The 19314-nt window shown below is 41.9% G+C and overlaps 1 protein-coding gene across 1 annotated transcript in view; it reads left to right on the top strand.

Moving 5' to 3' along the window:
* Nucleotides 1–3759: 3759 nt before the first annotated feature.
* EPSTI1 (epithelial stromal interaction 1) overlaps nucleotides 3760–19314 on the top strand; it is a 112368-nt gene continuing 96813 nt past the window's right edge. The window contains exon 1 of the mRNA XM_025364294.1: nucleotides 3760–4360. Coding sequence (XP_025220079.1) covers nucleotides 4173–4360 — 188 coding nt within the window. The 5' untranslated portion in view covers nucleotides 3760–4172. The remainder of the gene's footprint in view (nucleotides 4361–19314) is intronic.

The raw sequence follows: 19314 nt of genomic DNA, 5'->3' as shown, positions 1-19314 counted from the left end.
ATTTTACATTTTTCTTTACACAATTTTTTGAATCCTTTTTCTTTTCACTCAGTTCTCCTCTTCCCCAACAAAAATGTCTTTTGCTTGGATTAAACTCATTTACCGGCCGGGCGTGATGGCTCACGCCTGTGATCCTAACACTTTGGGAGGCCGAGGCGGGCGGATCACGAGCTCAGGAAATCGAGACCATCCTGGCTAACATGGTAAAACCCCATCTCTACTAAAAATACAAAAAAAATTAGCTGGGCGAGGTGGTGGGCGCCTGTCGTCGCAGCTACTTGGGAGGCTGAGGCAGGAGAATGGCGTGAACCCTGGAGGCGGAGCTTGCAGTGAGCTGAGATCGCACCACACTGCACTCCAGCCTGGGCAATAAAGTGAGACTCCCTCTCAAAAAAATCAAACAAACAAACAAATAAACTCATTTACCAAAGGAACGAATACATGATTATTCCCCAGAGGCAGTTTCATTTGAAAAGAAAAACTTCTTAATGAATCTCTAATTGGCCAAATCTCAGGTAATCTAACAATCCTAGATTTCAGGACTTTCTTATATCTCTTAAAACATATTCCTAGGTAATTGTCTAGTACGGGTGGTTTTTCAAATATTTAAAAGCCATTGAATTCTTGCTTCAAATAAAATTAGGCAGTAGCCGAGTGAGTAGAAGAGATAAAGGGCTAAAGTACTTGGCTAAATGGGGATGGGGGCCCAGGACCCTCCCCACTCACCTCTGCTTCTCTTCACCAGCCACGGCTGTGGAACAACTCCAGTAAGAGGCCAGCCCATATTTGCACCCAAATGCACACACCTATGGTGAAAGAATGGATGATACACAAGTAGAGAGCCCATTCTTGGGCGTCCAAAAGGAGCCTGTAGATGTCTGTTGCCATAATAAATCACATTCACATTTTTTAAAACACTTTGAGAATGCGGCAAAACAAGAAGTGAATGGAGTGAGAAATCTCAGGTTTAGAACTTTGGTGTGAGATGTGGTTATGTTCTGAAACAAATATGGTCAACTAAGTGTATTCTTGAGGCCAACATGCCTATTATTAGCTCCTTTTGGAGAATTGGTTTTCCCCCAATGTGGGTTTTCCCTTCCTCAAACTTTAAATTTCATCCAACTACCAAAATAATTTTCTCCTTTGAAACAAGAGTTCCAGGGGTATTTTCCTAGTAAAGTACAATGTGGAAGGCGGCCTCCAGAAAGACCATGCTGTTCCTCTTTTTGTTGATCTCTAGGTCTGCGTTTCTCACCCCGCAGGTACCTCATACCCAACAGCACCTAAACAGACTCTTAGAACTTCCCTCAGGCTGGGCGCAGTGGCTCATGCCTGTAATCCCAGCACTTTGGGGGGCCGAGGCGGGTGGATCACCTGAGGTCGGGAGTTCGAGACCAGCCTGACCAACATGGAGAAACCCCCGTCTCTACTAAAAATACAAAATTAGCTGGGCCTGGTGGCACATGTCTGTAATCCCAGCTACTAGGGAGGCTGAGGCAGGAGAATTGCTTGAACCTGGGAGGCGGAGGTTGTAGGTTCTCCTATCCAGTCACAAAGTTAAAAGTCACCATAAAGACAGCAACCATTACATTACTGGGGCTCTAAGTTAGGCATATCATGAAGATCAGGATTTTTCAATTTCAACAGTACTGACACTTGGGGCAGGATAACTCTTTGTCGCGTGGGCCTATTCTGTGCATTGTAGGATGTTTAGCAGCATCCCTGGCCTTGACACACTAGATGCTAGCAGCACCTACCCACTTTGAGGCTATACAATCAAAAATATCTCCAGGCATTGCCAGATGTCTGCTAGAGGAAAAATCAATTCCATTTGAGAACCACTGATGTGTATGATCTCTATTCCTCACAATACCCACATGGGGCAGAGGAGGAAACTGGACCTCTGAGGAATTAAGGGACTTGGCCTTGGTTGTGTGACCAGTATGTGGCAGAGCTGGTCTCAAAGTACTATAAAAGCCATCTCCCCTTCTCTCTGCTGCCTTCCAGTACCCAATTCTCTCTTTCTTCTAGTTTTTATCTATGCTAATCTCTCATGTGACGTGTCTTTCATGTTTTATTTATTTGTTTTGTAGAGATGAGGTCTTACCATGCTGCCCAGGTTGACCTTAAACTCCTGGCCTCAGGTGATCCTCCTGCCTCAGTCTCCAGACGTGCTGGGATTACAGGCATGAGCAACTGACCCTGGCCCATGTGAAATGTCTTAATTTTGCTCCCTGCTTTCTGGATTGCCTTAGCTCAGATCTGTATTTCTTACCTAGCCATAACTAGGTTCTGAATTTATCTTCCCAATTTCAGTCTCTTCATCTTTCAATCTCCGTTTCACATTGTTAGAGCTAACTTTGTGAAACAGATATTATTAGTGTAACTGCCTTATTGAAAAACTTTCTGTGCCTTCCACATTGCCTACAACAGTGGTTCCCAAAGGGTGATCCTGAGACTGGCATCATTGGTATTACCTGGCAATTTGTTAGAACTGCAAATCCTTGGGCCCCAGCCCAGACCTGAATCAGAAACTCTATTTCTTTCTTTTTTTTTTTTTTTTTTTGAGACAGAGTCTGTCTCTGTCACCCAGGTAGCGGCGGGGTTTCACCATGTTGGCCAGGCTGGTCTTCAACTCCTGACCTCAGGTGATCCTCCTGCCTTGGCCTCCAAAAGTACTGGAATTACAGGAGTGAGCCACTGCGCCTGGCCATAAATCTGTTTTAACACACCCTCCTCCAAGTGGTTCTGATGCTTACTGAAATTTGTGAAACTCTGGCCTACTCTACAAAACTCCAATGTCTTAGGATGGCATAGAAACCCTGACTGCCTTTCCTACCATGTTCCTTGTCATTATTTTCTCCTCTCCTATCCCACCCTTGCCCACCCTCCAATTTCATTCTTTCGTTAGCTATCAAACCTGCATTTGTCTGTTCTAAGCACCAATAATAAAAGCAAGACAGACCAGCTCCTAAGTGCCTTGCTGACCTAGGGCTGGGGTGCTCCAGCCACATGACAAGCCCTGGAATTAAGTACACACCATGTCATTTTAAGTGACAAGCCTCTGCCGTAGCATCTCCTTCTTCCTGGTGAGTTCCTATGTCTTTGGTGGCTCATTCTCAAATGTCCCTGTTCCTGAATTACTCAGAGGGCTAATCCCTAGTTTCCCTGTGCCTCCACAGCTGCCTGTCATTTCATTTATCCCAAAGTGGCATTCCCATTTGTTTACCTGTCTACTAGGATACTCCTAGAATGCAGGTAATGTGAGGGAGGAGCCTTCACTCATCTTTGTGTAGATGGCATTATGACCCTGGTGACCAACCCTGGCACACATCAGAACCATCTGGGAGCTTTTCAAAAATATGAATGCCAGAGCTCACCCCTGGACCTACAGAAACTGAGCCTTACAAATCCATATTTTAAAATGTCCCCACATCACCATTGCACACTGTCCTGCACAGAGCAGGTCTTTTTTTTTTTTTTTTTTTTTTTTTTTTAACAGTTCTCGAATGTCTAGTCAATTACTTAGCAAGGCTGCCTGGAGAATCACGTCTACCTTAGCTTACTTCTCCAGCTTTGTGGGGTTTGGCTTTCTTTTGATTTCAGTTTCCATTTCCTCTAACTTGAAAGTATGTGCCTTGGTAACAGCCACACCGCAGTCATTACTGATAAAAGACGACTTTTTTGTTGAGATGATTTTAGTTATTGACCTAATCTCTGGTATTTTAAGGTTAATATGTTTTTTACAGTCTCAAATATCCAGCGGTCCTCAAATTAGAGTTGCCTGTTAAACAGTTTCTCAAGTATCTTTCAGGATTGTAGTCACTTTGCGGGCTAATCGCTCACCAGGTGTCCGTGGCTGATCCCAGTTATTCTGATTAACCTCTAAGGTGATTGTGAGGCTTTAAACCCTCTCACCTGTAGCCGATCAAGCCAGCTCAAGTCAACATCCCGGGCTGTGAACCCGCGATAAGGTCGGAGGGGGCCTCAGTGGAGAATAGATGGGGAAGTTCTCTGGGGCGGGCGCAGTTTGCCGCTGATTCTGAGAAACCGAAACTCAGCTGTTAAAACCGCTGCCTCTGCACTTTGGAATCCCGTCCGGAGACTCGCTAAGCGTCCCAGCCGCATCCCTCCCGCAGCGACGGCGGCCCGGGACCCGCGGGCTGTGAACCATGTACACACGCAGCAGAGTGGTGAGCTCCGGGCTCGGCGCCTCCCCTGCCTCCCGCCCGACCCGGGACCCCCGGGGCCCTTACGGGCGGCACGGGGAGCTGGGCCCGCTGGAAGACCGGAGACAGGGTTTGGAGGCAGCCCCTGAGAGCCCTTCGCGGGAGAGCATCGTGCATGCGGGCCAGAGACAGTGAGTATTTTAACAACCTGGCTTCGGGGCGGGAGCCCGGGCCCCAAACATACAAGCACCTTGTTGGTCCTTGGAGTTTGAAGCCACAGGGGCCCAACAACAGGGATTTTGACTGAATGAAAGCTCATTTGCTTAAATGAAAGCATCCATGCCTTACCTTATAAATAGAGTTTGCTAGTTTGCAGTCCAAATAACCAGCCCGGTTCCTTCTAGGAACACTACTTTTCTGACTTTTGTGACTGGCTACAGGATTGAAAGATGTGGGTGCGTAGGAACTGCCTAGGCATCCAGTAAGATGTCATTTTCCAGGTATCTCCAGAGCTCATACTCCAACCAGTATGGAAATAACTTTTCCTTTACTGTTTTTTAAAAACTTGGTGCCCAGCCAGGCGCGTTGGCTCAAGCCTGTAATCCCAGCACTTTGCGGGGCCAAGGCAGGCAGATCACCTGAGGTCAGGAGTTCGAAACCAGCCTGGCCAACATGGTGAAACCCCGTCTTTACTAAAGATAAAATAATAAACTGGGTGTGATGGCACGCGCCTGTAGTCCCGGCTACTTGGGAGGCTGAGGTAGGAGAATCGCTTGAACCAGGGAGACGGAGGTTGCAGTGAGCCGAAATCTCACCGTTGCACTCCAGCCTGGGCAAGAGAACAAGACTCTGTCTCAACACAAAACAAAACAAAAAAACAAAACTTGGTGCCCTAAATGGAATTACTATATCAGACACTAACAGGTAAGGGTCAACAAGAAATGTGATATGGGGTAGAAGATTCAAATTCTGCCTCTAGGTAGGAGCAAGCCTGTGCCCCAGCAAGACTCCCGGATAAACTAGCCTCTTACAACCAGAGGAGTGGAGCTGAGTGAGTGAGGAGGTGAGTGACCGTAGTAACTCTTGTCCCTGATGTTGATATGTGCTCTGTGCAAGAACAGATAGGTAGCATTTATTCCTGGTCTTAGATTCAGGGACTGCAGTGAGTATCTGGGAAACATTTATTATGCAAGTGTCATAAGCCTCTCTTTCCAGCCAAAGGAATGAACTTCTTTAACTCAGCAGTATGGTTTATCACAACATCACTGCCTTTGAAGTGCTGCCTCTGTGAATTGGAACTGTCCAAATGGTTTTATTTTTAGTGTCTCCTTTTTCATCGACTTCTAGTCCTACGAAAGACAAACCCTGGTTGCTAAGAAACAGTATATAACCTTATGGCCGATAAACAGTAGATTTTCTTTCATCCCTTAGCTTTTGAAAGTACCAGGCCTTTAATATTATTCAGCTTAGGTTTACCCTTAGATGGGGTGGATAATCTGGAAATCAATTAGAGATTGTTGCATTTCTTTCCTCCTCAGAATAATTGGTGTCTTGCCACGATAGAAGCAGCCCATTACTTTCAAGTAACCTGCATATCTACAAGCTATAGTACTTAACAGTAACGAAGGTCATAGACATATGGTCTCATGTCCATGAATAGTTAATGATGAACATTATTTGCTTTACTTTTTTCTGTTAAAAAGCGTTTATTTAGATATAACCGTTTATTTTCAAGCTCATATCATCACATAAGTGTTAACTGTTGCATCTATTTTCTTATTTGGTTGTAATTACCCCAGAATCTTGCTAGACCAGACTGCTCAGAAACAGGCAGTTTTCGGATGGGTTATCCAGGCCTTAATACCCTGAAGACCTCATTGCACACTGTTTTGCAATTCCTAAAAAGATTTTCAAATAAACCATTAAAAAATACCAGGAAGTGTTTAGTTATCTCTCACTGAGTCTTCCTTCCCCCCCCCCCCCCCAACATAAACCAGTTGCAGTAAGTACAGAATTATATATTCCCTTTTAGGGGTTTGATGTCTGAGATCCTGTTGGGACAACTTTGAATTTTTGTTGCATCTCCATTAGTTACTTAGATTCACTTTCTCACTTGTTTCCTTTAATGGAGTTGGAAAACCAAGGAAAATAAATGGCACATATCTCAGTAGAATTAGCTGCCCACCCCCTGCCCCAAAATAAAGAAGTCTTTATTTATTTTGGGGATAAAAAATTAGAAACACTTTCTGATTTAAAAAAATAAAGAGGCTGGGCGTGGTGGCTCACACCTGTAATCCCAGCACTTTGGGGGCTGAGGCAGGCAGATCACGAGGTCAGGAGATCGAGACCATCCCGGCTAACACGTTGAAACCCCGTCTCTTCTAAAAATACAAAAAATTAGCCGGGTGTGGTGGTGGGCGCCTGTAGTCCCAGCTACTTGGGAGGCTGAGGCGGGAGAATGGCATGAACCCGGGAGGCGGAGCTTGCAGTGAGCCAAGATCGCGCCGCTGCACTCCAGCCTGGGCAACAGAGCGAGACTCTGTCTCAAAAACGAAACAAAACAAAAAAAAAGAGGATAGAGTTAAGTGCTTTAATAGTACAGCTTCATTTATCTACTCATAATGTGAATTTATATGGTAAAAGATTTGTCTTGTTTTGTGTGCATCCTTCCATTAATTTCCTCCTGCAGCCCCAGTGTGGGGATTAGGAATATGGGCTCTGATGCCGGGTAGACCTGGGTTCAGTTCTGATTATGCCATCACTTGCTCTTTGAACAAAATCCTTAGCTACTTTATGCCTCAGTTTCCTCATTACTTAATATGAGCCAATAACAACTTCATAGGGTTTTAATTTTTCCACATATATATGTGGAAAACATAACTTTATGCCTGTTAAAGTACTATGCTGTCACCCTTAAGTCGAGTGTTTGTGCCTTGTTAAAAACACACACAAAAAACACTGGTTTGGCCGGGTGCGGTGGCCCAAGCCTGTAATCCCAGCACTTTGGGAGGCCGAGACGGGCGGATCAGGAGGTCAGGAGATCAAGACCATCCTGGCTAACACGGTGAAACCCCGTCTCTACTAAAAAAAAATACAAAAAAAAAAACTAGCCGGCGTGGTGGCGGGCGCCTGTAGTCCCAGCTACTCGGAATGGCGTAAACCCAGGAGGCGGAGCTTGCAGTGAGCTGAGATCCTGTGGCTGCACTCCAGCCTGGGCGACAGAGCGAGACTCCGTCTCAAAACAAAACAAAACAAAACAAACAAACACTGGTTTAAAACACCTACTTGTGATCAGGTGCAGGGGTTTGTGCCTGTCACCTCAGCACTTTGGGAAGCCAATGTGGGAGGATTGCTTTAGTCCAGGAGTAACATAGGGAGGCCCTTGTCTCTCCACAAAAAAAAAAAAAAAAAAAAAAAAATAAATTTTTTTTGAGCACAGTGGCACATACCTGTGTCCCAGCTGCTCGAGAGGCTGAGGCAGGAGGATAGCTTGAGCTCAGGAGCTCCAAGACTACAGTGAGCTGTGATTGTACCACTGTACTCAAGCCTGGGCTGTTAACAGAGTGAGACCCTGTCTCAAATAAATAAATAAACCACCTACTTGCATAGAAACAAAGTATACTAGTAAAAATCTATGGCTATCAATATATTAAATGATTCTGAGTATCTCTGATAGACTCTCAGACAAGATTGAGTTCTTGATGAATTTGGATTTAAGTTATTACAAGTATTTACTAATTCATACTGGCTTTCCCAATTAGTTTTACGTGGTGATTTTTATCTTGTCCTTAAATAGCAAAGCTATCTACACAAATCAAGAGAGAAAAAAGCTTACACAAACTTCTAATCCAAAGTAAACCTTTATCCTTCCTTTTAATGTTCTGCTTGTTTGTAAATATTTTACATTATTTATATCACCTCTAGATAAATATAAGACAGAGACATGCATTTACCTAGTTTTTATCCAATTCTGGGAAATGGGGTCTTGCCTGTGCTAGTAATACAGGGTTGAGTTCACATTCTTGTACTTGTCTAACCATACCTGGTCCTTTAGCTTGATGCTGTTTGAAGAAAATAAAAAGATATTTTGAAAACAAACCTATAATATGGAATTTTATTTTACAGTTAACTTGAGCTGAATTTGTATGTAAATTATGTTAATCTTAACATTTTTGTGGCCTACTTCGTATTAGTATTATAGAGATTTCAACATGAGCAATGATAACTATAGAACTTATGCAGTGCCTAGTATGTAGGAGCACACTATGTATATGGACTCTCAATCCTCATAAGCAGCATGGAATGAGAGGACCTCTAGCTTAAAAGAACTAATTAAAAACTAGGAACAAATAACTATTCAACAAAAATAAGCCCTTATGAAGCTTACTGTCTAATTGATGGGACAGACATTTATTAAAATGTGAATAAATATGTATACTATAAAGCAGAGGCTTCCTGGGGCCACATTGGAAAATCGTCTCAGGCCCCACATAAAATACACCAACACTAATGGTAGCGGATGAGCTTTAAAAAAAATCGCAAAAAAAAAAACTCCATGTTTTAATAAAGTTTATGAATTTGTGTTGGGCCACATTCAAAGCAGTCCTGAGTCGCCTGGGCTTACATGCACCTTGTGGGCCCTGGGCTGGACAAGCTTGCCAGGAAAGCCAGGGTCTGAGCTGGTCTTGGGAGCAGGAAGATCTTTCCTCAGACGTGACGTTTGAGCTTTGGTCTACAGGATTGTTAGGAGTTGCGTGTTGTTTTTTTTTCCTGACACCAAATATGTCATTCTAACACCAACTAACTCTGACCCCAACTAGGTGTCCCACAGTTCAGTTCTAACACTAACTACTCAGAGTTAGTGTGGACCCCACAAATTAAGGGCTCCGTCCTGCAAAACTGCCCCCCACTTCAGACTTCAGACACTAGCTGCAAATGGAGTCTCCAGGCTACCTGTATGTCTCCCCACCAGACTACAAAGTTGGGGGTTCCCATGCATCTCCCCTTCCCCAGTTTTGATAATTCACTAGAGTGACTCACAAAACTCGCAGAAATTACTATATTTATGATTATAGGTTTATCATAAGGGATACAACTCAGTAAAGTGGAAGAGATGCGTAAGGCATCTCTTGGGGGATGAAGGGGTAGGTGGTGGGGTGTGAAGAGTTTCCATACTCTAGGTACGTTGATGTGCGCTCCAACCTGGAAGACCCCTAAACCTTATAGTTCAAGAACTGTTATTGAGGCTTTATTACCTAGGCATAATTGAATAAGTCCAGTGGCCATTGGTGATTAAATCTCCAGCCCCCTCCTCTCCCCAGAAATGGAGATGGGGCTGAAAGTTTTAACTCTCCAATCTCATAGTTGGTTTTTCTAGCTACTAGTCTTGGTTCTTAAGCTAGCTGTCAAGGGACCTCACCAACAGTCATTAGCATACAGTAGACACTTAGCACTCTGGGAATCCCAAGGGTTTTGGGAACTCTGTCCCAGGAACCAGGGACCATGACCAAATATTTATTTTGTATTATATCACAGGAGTTTAAGTGGCCTCTGAACAGCCAGAGAAACTTGTTGTTCAGATTGTCTTCAGAAGAACTTACAGTGGGGAGAATAGTCAGCTGACGGCCCCAGCTGCCACCCTTTTGGATCCATTACACCTTCCCTGTGAGTGCTGGCTTGTGCCCACCCGTCCCAGCCAATGACTGAGCATTCCAGGGTGCCAGTGCTGTTGCAGAACTGCTAGGCTTATATGCCGTCTGTGCAGCAACAGATCCCTATACTGACAATGGCACTTGCAGCAGAGGAAGAGTTTAATCATTGTGACGTTCTCAGTGAAGAAACAGGAAGAATTCTCAAGCCTCAAATTTGTTTCTTCCACGGGTACTGGACAAGGGTTTTTAAGGGGATTCATGGAGAGTGAGGGGCTAGAAGATCTGAGGTTGTCTGTTGGACAACTCAAAGCTGGGCTAGCCAGCAGCAACTGGCTACAAGGAAGTAGACCAAAGGGCAAGCTGGCTTAATGATTGCTGCTGCAAGCCCGGTTGCATTTTATTGTTTTATTTTTCTCTTGCTCAATTTTATACAATTTTCTTCGGATGGTTTTAGAGCTAGCCTATTCTTGGCCCATGTGGGACTCCTCTATTGGGCAACTTTTGCTGGAAGACTCCCCATATTCCTGTCCAAGATTTTCTCAGAACTGTATAACACTCTGAGGATCTTGCTACTCAATCCTTTTCCTTCCGTCCTTTCATAGAATGAAAGTTGTCAGACTCCAAATGAGGTCACTTGTGTCAAACATGTGGAGCTGGGGCCATGAAGGGAGGATTCTCACGCACATATGCCTGATAACAAGAACTCTCATAAAAGGCTCCGCAAAGACTACAACTTTGCACAAAAGCTACAACCTTAAAAAATACTTCTGCAAGGACATCTGCCTAGCAACTGTCTGTCCAACCTTGGATTGATTCTACACTTGTTGATTCTTGTAGCCAAGGATATTTGTCTCAAACAACTTATATCACCCTCCTCACTTTTCCTTTAAAAACCCTGGTCTTCCTTTGCCTTGCTGAACATACCCACTGTATTCCCATTGCAATGCTCAATCCAGAATAAATATAATTTTCTTTAGGAGAGCCTCTCTCGTTGTCTTTTATTTAGGTTTTGGCAATAGGAATCAGACCTGGTCTTGTTCTCAAGGCTTTCCTTGCCTACTCCTGCTCCCCCTTTCATTCTTCACAAGCATTCCCCCTTATCCATCTCTTGCATGTCTAACTCTGTCTTGGTGTCAGCTTCTGAAGGACTGAAACTAATACAGTCTCTAAAACACCCTACTGCAACCTCAACACTTAGACATCTTATTTATGTCTGTTGATGGCATTCTGTCTATGCAGATTGGGGAAACCCATTCTTTTTCTCATTTCCTAATTTAGGGCCCAGAAAACACATTTCCTAATTTCCTTGATCCAATCTCAATGCATCCCACCAGTTTGTTATGCTCGAGGGAAGGAAATAATCTTTGTAATCCTTCTCTTCATCCCCAAACTCTCAAGGGAGATAAAAGGAGAATCAATGATGGTTTGGTAAGAGCAGTTCATCATGGCCAGTCCTGATTTTTCTCTTTTCTCCTTAAAAAGCATTGTTAAATTTTGTAAAGTATTCTGTAATTATAACATGGGATACAAGGTGGGATATACAATAATAAAGTCACTAAGTTATAGTGTTAAATTTTTATAAATATCACTATTTAGTGTCTATTTTCTGAAATCCTGAAGTATGGTTTCTTATGTCTAAGACAGAACTTAAGTCATTTTGACTCACATTATTTGCATCTGAATAAGCCACATACAATATTCTGAAATTAAGTGCAAGTTTTTACAAACTTATTAGAGCATATTAGAACTGTTTTCACTATTGCTTCCTCACTGCAATGTCCATATTTTCAATTTCCTTCTCTATATGATTATGAGGAAATAAAATTCTGCTTATAGATGCTAAGTGGCCTGAATGCATCAGGCTAGTATTCTTCCCTGGAAATAGAGAATTGAATAATGCTGGAGTTCCTTTTAATGTTATGAAATAATAGTACACTGTACACTGGAAGAGAGTATCTGTGATTGATTGTAATGAGCAATCTTCTTGATGGCTCAATATAGATGGTTATTCATTAGGGGATTATTTAAGTCAATCTTTAGCATGCAGAAAGTTTATAAAGCAACAGATAGTATTTAACTCTTACTAATGACATGTCTCAATGAGCTGGGTAGATGTCTCAATGATTACCAGATACTAATACTAATACTATTTGACTTATTTTTGAAATGAGAAATGTAATGAAGCATTGGAATCCTGTTGTAGCATGAAGTAAATTAGTTATGACCTGGAATAATTAAACTGGGTACTCCTGAGAGACAAACCAAAATAACATTTAGTAGCTCGTGTGTTTTCAATGATTAACCATGTGCTAGACCTTGTGTTAAGTATGTCAGGTACATTACTGAATGGTTTCTTCATGATAAGCCATTTGCTACCTTAAAGATGAGGAAACTGAGTCTTGAAAATAAAATGATTTTCCAAGATCTCATGGCTTTTTGAGTGACAGAACCAGTATTCAAACCTACATCTATCTACCAAATTCTAGATCTTGAATATGATGTATAGAGGGAGGATAGATAGAAGGAGTGATAGTGCAGCTAGCTAAGGTCCTATCATCTTTTTTTTTTTTCCCCCTGAGATGGAGTCTTGCTCTGTCACCCAGGCTGGAGTACAATGGTGCGGTCTCAGCTCACTGAAAACTCTGCCTGCCGGATTCAGGTGATTCTCCTGCCTCAGCCTCCTAAGTAGCTGGGATTACAGGTGCCCACCACCGTGCCTGGTTAATTTTTGTATTTTTAGTAGAAACAGGGTTTCACCATGTAGGTCAGGCAGGTCTTGAACTGCTGACCTCGTGATCCACCTGCCTCGGCCTCCTAAAGTGCTGAGATTACAGGCATGAGCCACTGCGCCCAGCCCTGTCATTGTTTTATATTGACATTACAAAAAGAGAAGTTCTATAGGCTAAAGGGAGTGGAATATGGAAGCAGTAATGTGACATTTACAGTTGCAGAGAGGGGAAGATTTCTTTCCTTACCTATCCCTAGGTTCATGGCTGATATCCCTATAAAAAAAGATAGATTAACAAGAGAAAAGCATACCCATTCCTTTAACATAAGTTTTATAGGACATAGGAGCTTCCAAAAATGAAGATTCAAAGAACCAGGGAAAACGGTGTCTTTTTATGCTTAGGTTTGATGAAGAGTGGATAGTGTATAGAAGTATGATTGGTGAAAAAGGTGTATGGTCTAATGACATAAACTGGGGAAGCTTAGCAAGGCCTGTTTGTTCAAATTCTCTGTGTCTCTATGTCTTCATTCCTTTCCTATGGGTTTAGGGAGGAGGGAGGATCCCTCTGAAACGAGGATCTTATGGCCTACCTTAGAGGAAGGTCAGAGAAATTTTTTTTTTTTTTTTTTTTTTTTTGAGATGGAGTCTTGCTCATCGCCCAGGCTGGAGTGCAGTGGCGCGATCTCGGCTCACTGCAAGCTCCGCCTCCCGGGTTCCCGCCATTCTCCTGCCTCAGCCTCCCGAGTAGCTGGGACTACAGGCGCCCGCCACCATGCCCGGCTAGTTTTTTGTATTTTTAGTAGAGATGGGGTTTCACTGTGTTAGCCAGGATGGTCTGGATCTCCTGACCTCGTGATCCGCCCACCTCGGCCTCCCAAAGTGCTGGGATTACAGGCTTGAGCCACCGTGCCCGGCCGGTCAGAGAAATTTTGTATGGCTTGCTTCAGGGAGAAAGATGGGAGAAGGTCAGAGAGGACTTCCTGCTTTTGCTATTTTCTCAAATGCCAAGGTCCGTATTTTGGGATAACGTGTCGTGAACCCCACCATAGTTTTAAAATGATTTGAATAGAGAAGTAGTTTGCAGGAGAAAAGTTTCTCTGAGGATTCCCTTTGTTCTGCTGCTTTTCACAAATGACAGGTGAGCTTGGTAGCCTGGTGTCAGTGTTACTGGCAAGGGGTCCTGATCCGGACCCCAAGAGAAGGTTCTTGGAGGTCACACAAGAAAGAATTCAGGGCAAGTCTGTAGAGCAAAGTGAAAGCAAGTTTATTAAGAAAGTAAAGGAATAAAGAATGACTACTCCATAGGCAGAGCAGCCCCGAGGCCTGCTGGTTGCCCATTTTTATGGTTATTTCTTAATTTTATGCTAAACAAGGGGTGGGTTATTCATGCTTCCCCTCTTTAGACCATCTAGGGTAACTTCCTGATGTTGCCATGGCATTTGTAAACTGTCATGATGCTGGTGGGAGTGTAGCATTGAGGAAAACCAGAGGTCACTCTCGTTGCTGTCTTGGTTTTGGTGGGTTTTAGCTGGCTTTACTGAAACCTGTCTTATCAGCAAGGTCTTTATGACCTGTATCTTGTGCCAACCTCCTATCTCATCCTGTGACTTAGAATGCCTTAACTGTCTGGGAATGCAGTCCAGTAGGTTTTAGCCTTATTTTACCCAGCCCCTATTCAAGATGGAGTCTCTCTGGCTCAAACATCTCTGACATTAGAGCAGTTATCTCACTCTCACTGTGCAACCTCAACAACATAGTAACTTCCAGTGACTTTTTTTTCAGACTTCTGATCATAGCCTACAGTGAGCAATTCATTTGACATCATGACCTAGTACATGACTGAGTATATATTAGCGTATATATAACTAAAATTACACGAAACAATTCTCACCTTTATTATATGTGATGTCCTCTGACTGTTTCTATTCTTGTGCATTAAAAATAAATCCATTGAATTGATTTCATAACCCATTAGAGGGTTACCTCCTACAGTTTGAAAAACACAGTTCTATGCATGACAGAAGAGAGAGAGTGGATGAAAATAAAAAATAATTTTGGTTTGATTAGATCAAATTTACATTCCTGTTTGTGCAGGAGGGTAGAAATTATGGTCCTGTATAGAAGGAATTTCCAACTTTTCTGCACTGGATTCCATTCCTCAGTATGGTATGCATTTGTGGTCTGCCAAGGCTTGGGGAGCAATCATTTTTGTTCAAATACAATATCAAAAATGAATGGGAATTGCTCAAAAAGTCTTCGACAGCTGGAATGGTGAAACAATAAATCAACAGGATGATGAAAGCTTGAAAACACATAATACCTATAATAATCAGTAGAACCATAGCAGAAATGAGAAAAAAAGAAACTTAGTTCAATTACACAGTAAGGTTACTTACTTCAAAGTCAGTAGAGTGCTGTAAGGTTATTCATATTAAGGTTAATTGCGTCTATTCAGAATGTATTTGAATCTGAAACAAAAGCTTAAGAGGAAAGAAAATAATCAAAGGGAAATGACTGCATTTGAAGGGTCTATTCTATATCAGAGAATCGGCTGATGATGGCTCCTTTGTTCTGTAATGTTTGTAATTCCCTGGCCCCCACCCCCTGCAAATATGAAGACTTAAAAGGAAATCCGTTAAAGTCCTGTAGAAAAACTGAAGACATTTACCATCATTAAAACTCAAGGGCTAGTATTGCCCAGTGTTTGTTTTACTATGGTACTAGTGAGAGCAGAAACCCATGCTACCTAATCTTGTAAGAAAAGCTGAGCCCCTGCTTTAAGAAATTTTTTTTTCTTTTTGTGACTGGCTGGAATGATTTTATTTTATTATTATTATTATTATTATTATTATTATACTTTAAGTTCTAGGGTACATGTGCATAACATGCAGGTTTGTTACATATGTATACTTGTGCCATGTTGGTGTGCTGCACCCATCAACTCGTCAGCACCCATCAACTTGTCATTTACATCAGGTGTAACTCCCAATGCAACCTCTCCCCACCCCCCCAAGAAATTTTTATATTAAATATTTCTCTATTAAAAATCTTTGGAATATGTTTCTCTGATTATAAAAGTAAAGTCATATCTGCTTGTTATAAAAACTCAAGCATTTCAAAAATAATACAGAATGTGAAAGTCCCCTGCGATTCCGACCCTTAGAAATAAACTTTTCAAAGAGTTTAGTGTAAAGAAATCTCTAAAGTACAGGTTGCACTCTATGACTCTTTATTTCAAGTGGAAAACCTTAGGGCCATGATGCCTAATATGGTTTGGCTGTGTCCCCACCCAAATCTCACCTTGAATTGTAGCTCCCATAATCGCCATGTATCATGAGAGGGACCCGTGGGAGGTAATTGAATTATGGGGGATGTTTTTCCTGTGCTGTTCTCTTAAGTGAGTAAGATTCATGAGACCTGATGCTTTTATAAAGGGCAGTTCCTCTGCACGTGCTCTCTTGCCTGCCACCATGTAAGACCTGCCTTTGCTTCTCCTTTGCCTTCCACCATGATTGTGAGGCCTCCCCAGCCATGTGGAACTGTGAGTCCATTAAACCTCTTTTTCTTTATAAATCACCCAGTCTCAGGTATGTCTTTATTAGCAGCATGAGAATGGACTAATACAATGCCCTTTGATTTCTATTGCCAGTAGAAGGTGACAGATACTCTTTTTCTAATCTTTGTTTTAAACTGTGATTGCACTCCATCATATAGACAGATACTGTTTTTCACATTGGCTTATTATTTAGTTGCACAAGGAAACAACCTTTGTTCTCACAGTGGCATCTTGGATAACATGTCCTATCTAGTACTGTTTCTAAAAATGTGTAACCTAATCTAATCATGAGGAAATAATAATCTCCTTACATCCAAATTGTGAAGCATTCTATAAGAAAAGTTACCCGAACTCTTCAAATATGTCAGTCATGAAAGAAAGAAAGAAAGAAAAAAGTCAATGAAATTGTCTGATCTTATAGGAGTCTACAAACACATAGAGTCTACAAACACATGTCAAACAAAATGTGTAATGCATAACTGGATCTAGGGGAGGTAAAGGTAGGGAAGAATATTAAAATGGAAACAATTTGGAAATGTGAATATAGACTATTAGGCAATATAAATGTTAAATTTCTTGGGTGTGATAATGATATTATGTTTAAGTAGGAGACTGCTTTTGTTTTTAGGCGATACATGCTAAAATATTTAGGGATGATGTGTTATGACCCTGCAGCTTATTTTCATGTGATTAAAAGAGAAAAAGTAAATGTGGGAAAACATTTAACAATTGGTAAATATAAGTAAATAGTATATGGGTATTCATTTTAATAATATTTACTTGTTAGGCTTAAAATTTCTTAAGACATTGGGGGAAATATAATAATTTTAGGTGATATTCTAAAACTTATTGTGCCTCTTGTTATTTTTTTCCTTTTCTCTTTTGGAACCTGGAGAATGTAAAAGAGCTTTTCTTATGAAGCTGTGTGCTTAAAATTTGTGCCGTTTTCTGCAGGTACATTATTCTTTAATAAATAATTTAATGAAAAAAGCCTGGGCTCAGAATCATGCTACCATTTACAGGGGAAAAAATATGTACTAATTTTTAAGATGTATTATTTATAAATACTACTTTGTTTCATGCCGTGGTCCTTAGTATTCAAAGGAAAGAATCAGGAACCAGGATACAGTTGTTAAAAGGGAAGAGCCAGAAACAGGGATATAAAGAAAGAAACTTAATGATATATATTTATGAAAGAAGGTGCAGCAAAGGGAATCAGTCACAGCATGAGGAAAGGAGATGTCCTAGTGATTCAGGGCTAAGTTTTATTACATATAAAATAGATGTCATATATGTTATATATAGTTATTATAATTACATACAAAGCAATAGATGTCCCCTTAGGTATCTTAAGTAAGTACCTATGTCTTTGTTTATTTCTCTCCCATAAAATAAGTCTGAAGGTAGGTAGTCTAGGGCTGATCTAATACAAATAATGGGAAACTATAATAGAATATTTGTTATTTTCTGGCATTGTTCTAAGCACTGTGAAATGAAAAGAAACCTTGGGGTCCCCAAATCCCTAAGCTAAAGGGAAAAGTCAAGCTGGGAACTGCTCAGGGCAAACCTGCCTTGCATTCTATTCAGTCAGTCCTCTGCTCACTGAGATAAATGTGTATCTGATTGCCTCCTTTGGAGAGGCTAATCAGAAACTCAAAAGAATGCAACTGTTTGTCTCTTATCTGTTATGACCTGGAAGCCCCCTCCCTGCTATGAGTTGTCCCACGTTTGCTTCCAGTTGTCCTGCCTTTCTGGACCAAACCAATGTTCATCTACATATGTTCTTTGATGTTTCATGTCTTCCTAAAATGTCTAAAACCAAACTGACCACCTTGGGCACATGGCATCAGGACTTCCTGAAGCTGTGTCATGGGTGCGTCCTCAACCTTGGCAAAATAAACTTTCTTTTCTTTTTTTTTTTTTTTGAGATGGAGTCTTCTTGCTCTGTCGCCCAGGCTGGAGTGCAGTGGAGCGATCTCAGCTCACTTCAAGCTCCGCCTCCTGGGTTCACACCATTCTCCTGCCTCAGCCTCCTGAGTAGCTGGGACTACAGGCGCCTGTCACCACGCCCGGCTAATTTTTTTTTGTATTTTTAGTAGAGACGGGGTTTCACCGTGTTAGCCAGGATGGTCTCGATCTCCTGACCTCGTGATCCACCCGCCTTGGCCTCTCAAAGTGCTGGGATTACAGGCGTGAGCCACCGCACCCGAACTTTAAACTTTCTAAATTGACTGAGGCCTGCCTCAGATATTTGGGGTTCACAGCACTTTATATCCTAGGAAGTGGATAGGTATTACGATTTTACAGGTGAAAAAATAGAAAAACTAAATAATTTGCTCTAAGTTGTACAGATAGGAAATAACAGAATTAGGGTTTGAAGTTGAGCGGTACAGCAAGAGATTACCACTGATGTGGTGTTTTCGTGGTCACAGAGCCCCAGACTGCTTCTGTCTTTCTGTTCTGCCATTCCTGATCATGTCTTCCATATGCCGGTGCCTCATGGACTGCTTGAGCACCAGCCACCACTTCAGCCTTCCGGGAAGAAGGAAAGTAACAAAACAGCTTTTTCTATTGTCTATCACTATGTAAAGGAGCCTTTCTAGAAATCCCTCTCAATGGCTTCCACTTACATCTCAATTTCTCAAACTTCATCACATAATTATACCTAACTATACAGAAGGTTGGTGGCTGTAGTCTTTCAATTGGGCACATTGTCTGAATAATACAGAAGTGCTGTTAGTAAGGAGGAAGGGAGAGTGAATGTTGGGTAGGGCCTACAGCTCTTTTGGTTTAAGAATAAAGGGAGTCAAACATGAGAGTGGAAATTAATCATGTGATTATGTTGTCTCTGAGATGTTTGAAATGTAAATAGGATATCTTAGGAAGAAAAGTTTAAATGTAGCCCACATTCCTGTTTAGAGTATTGATTTCAGAGGACTGTTAGCGTTTTCTTCTGGATAATGTTCTGCTGAAAGGTTATGCTTTGTACATCCTGTAGGATTATTTGTAATAGTGAATAATTGAAACAGTTGCAATAGATGAAGTGGTTATGTGATGCACCAATGTCATGAAATACTATGTAGCCATTGAGCGTTAAGCATGTTACATATATAATCAAGTTAGGAAAACCACTTATAAATGAAAGCAGGGGGCCGGGCGCGGTGGCTCAAGCCTGTAATCCCAGCACTTTGGGAGGCCGAGACGGGCGGA

Source organism: Theropithecus gelada, chromosome 17, assembly GCF_003255815.1.
Source record: "Theropithecus gelada isolate Dixy chromosome 17, Tgel_1.0, whole genome shotgun sequence".
In the NCBI taxonomy this organism is placed as follows: Eukaryota; Metazoa; Chordata; class Mammalia; order Primates; family Cercopithecidae; genus Theropithecus; species Theropithecus gelada.
The sequence above is the reverse complement of the archived record's forward strand: the minus strand, read 5'-3'. Positions and strand labels throughout refer to the sequence as shown.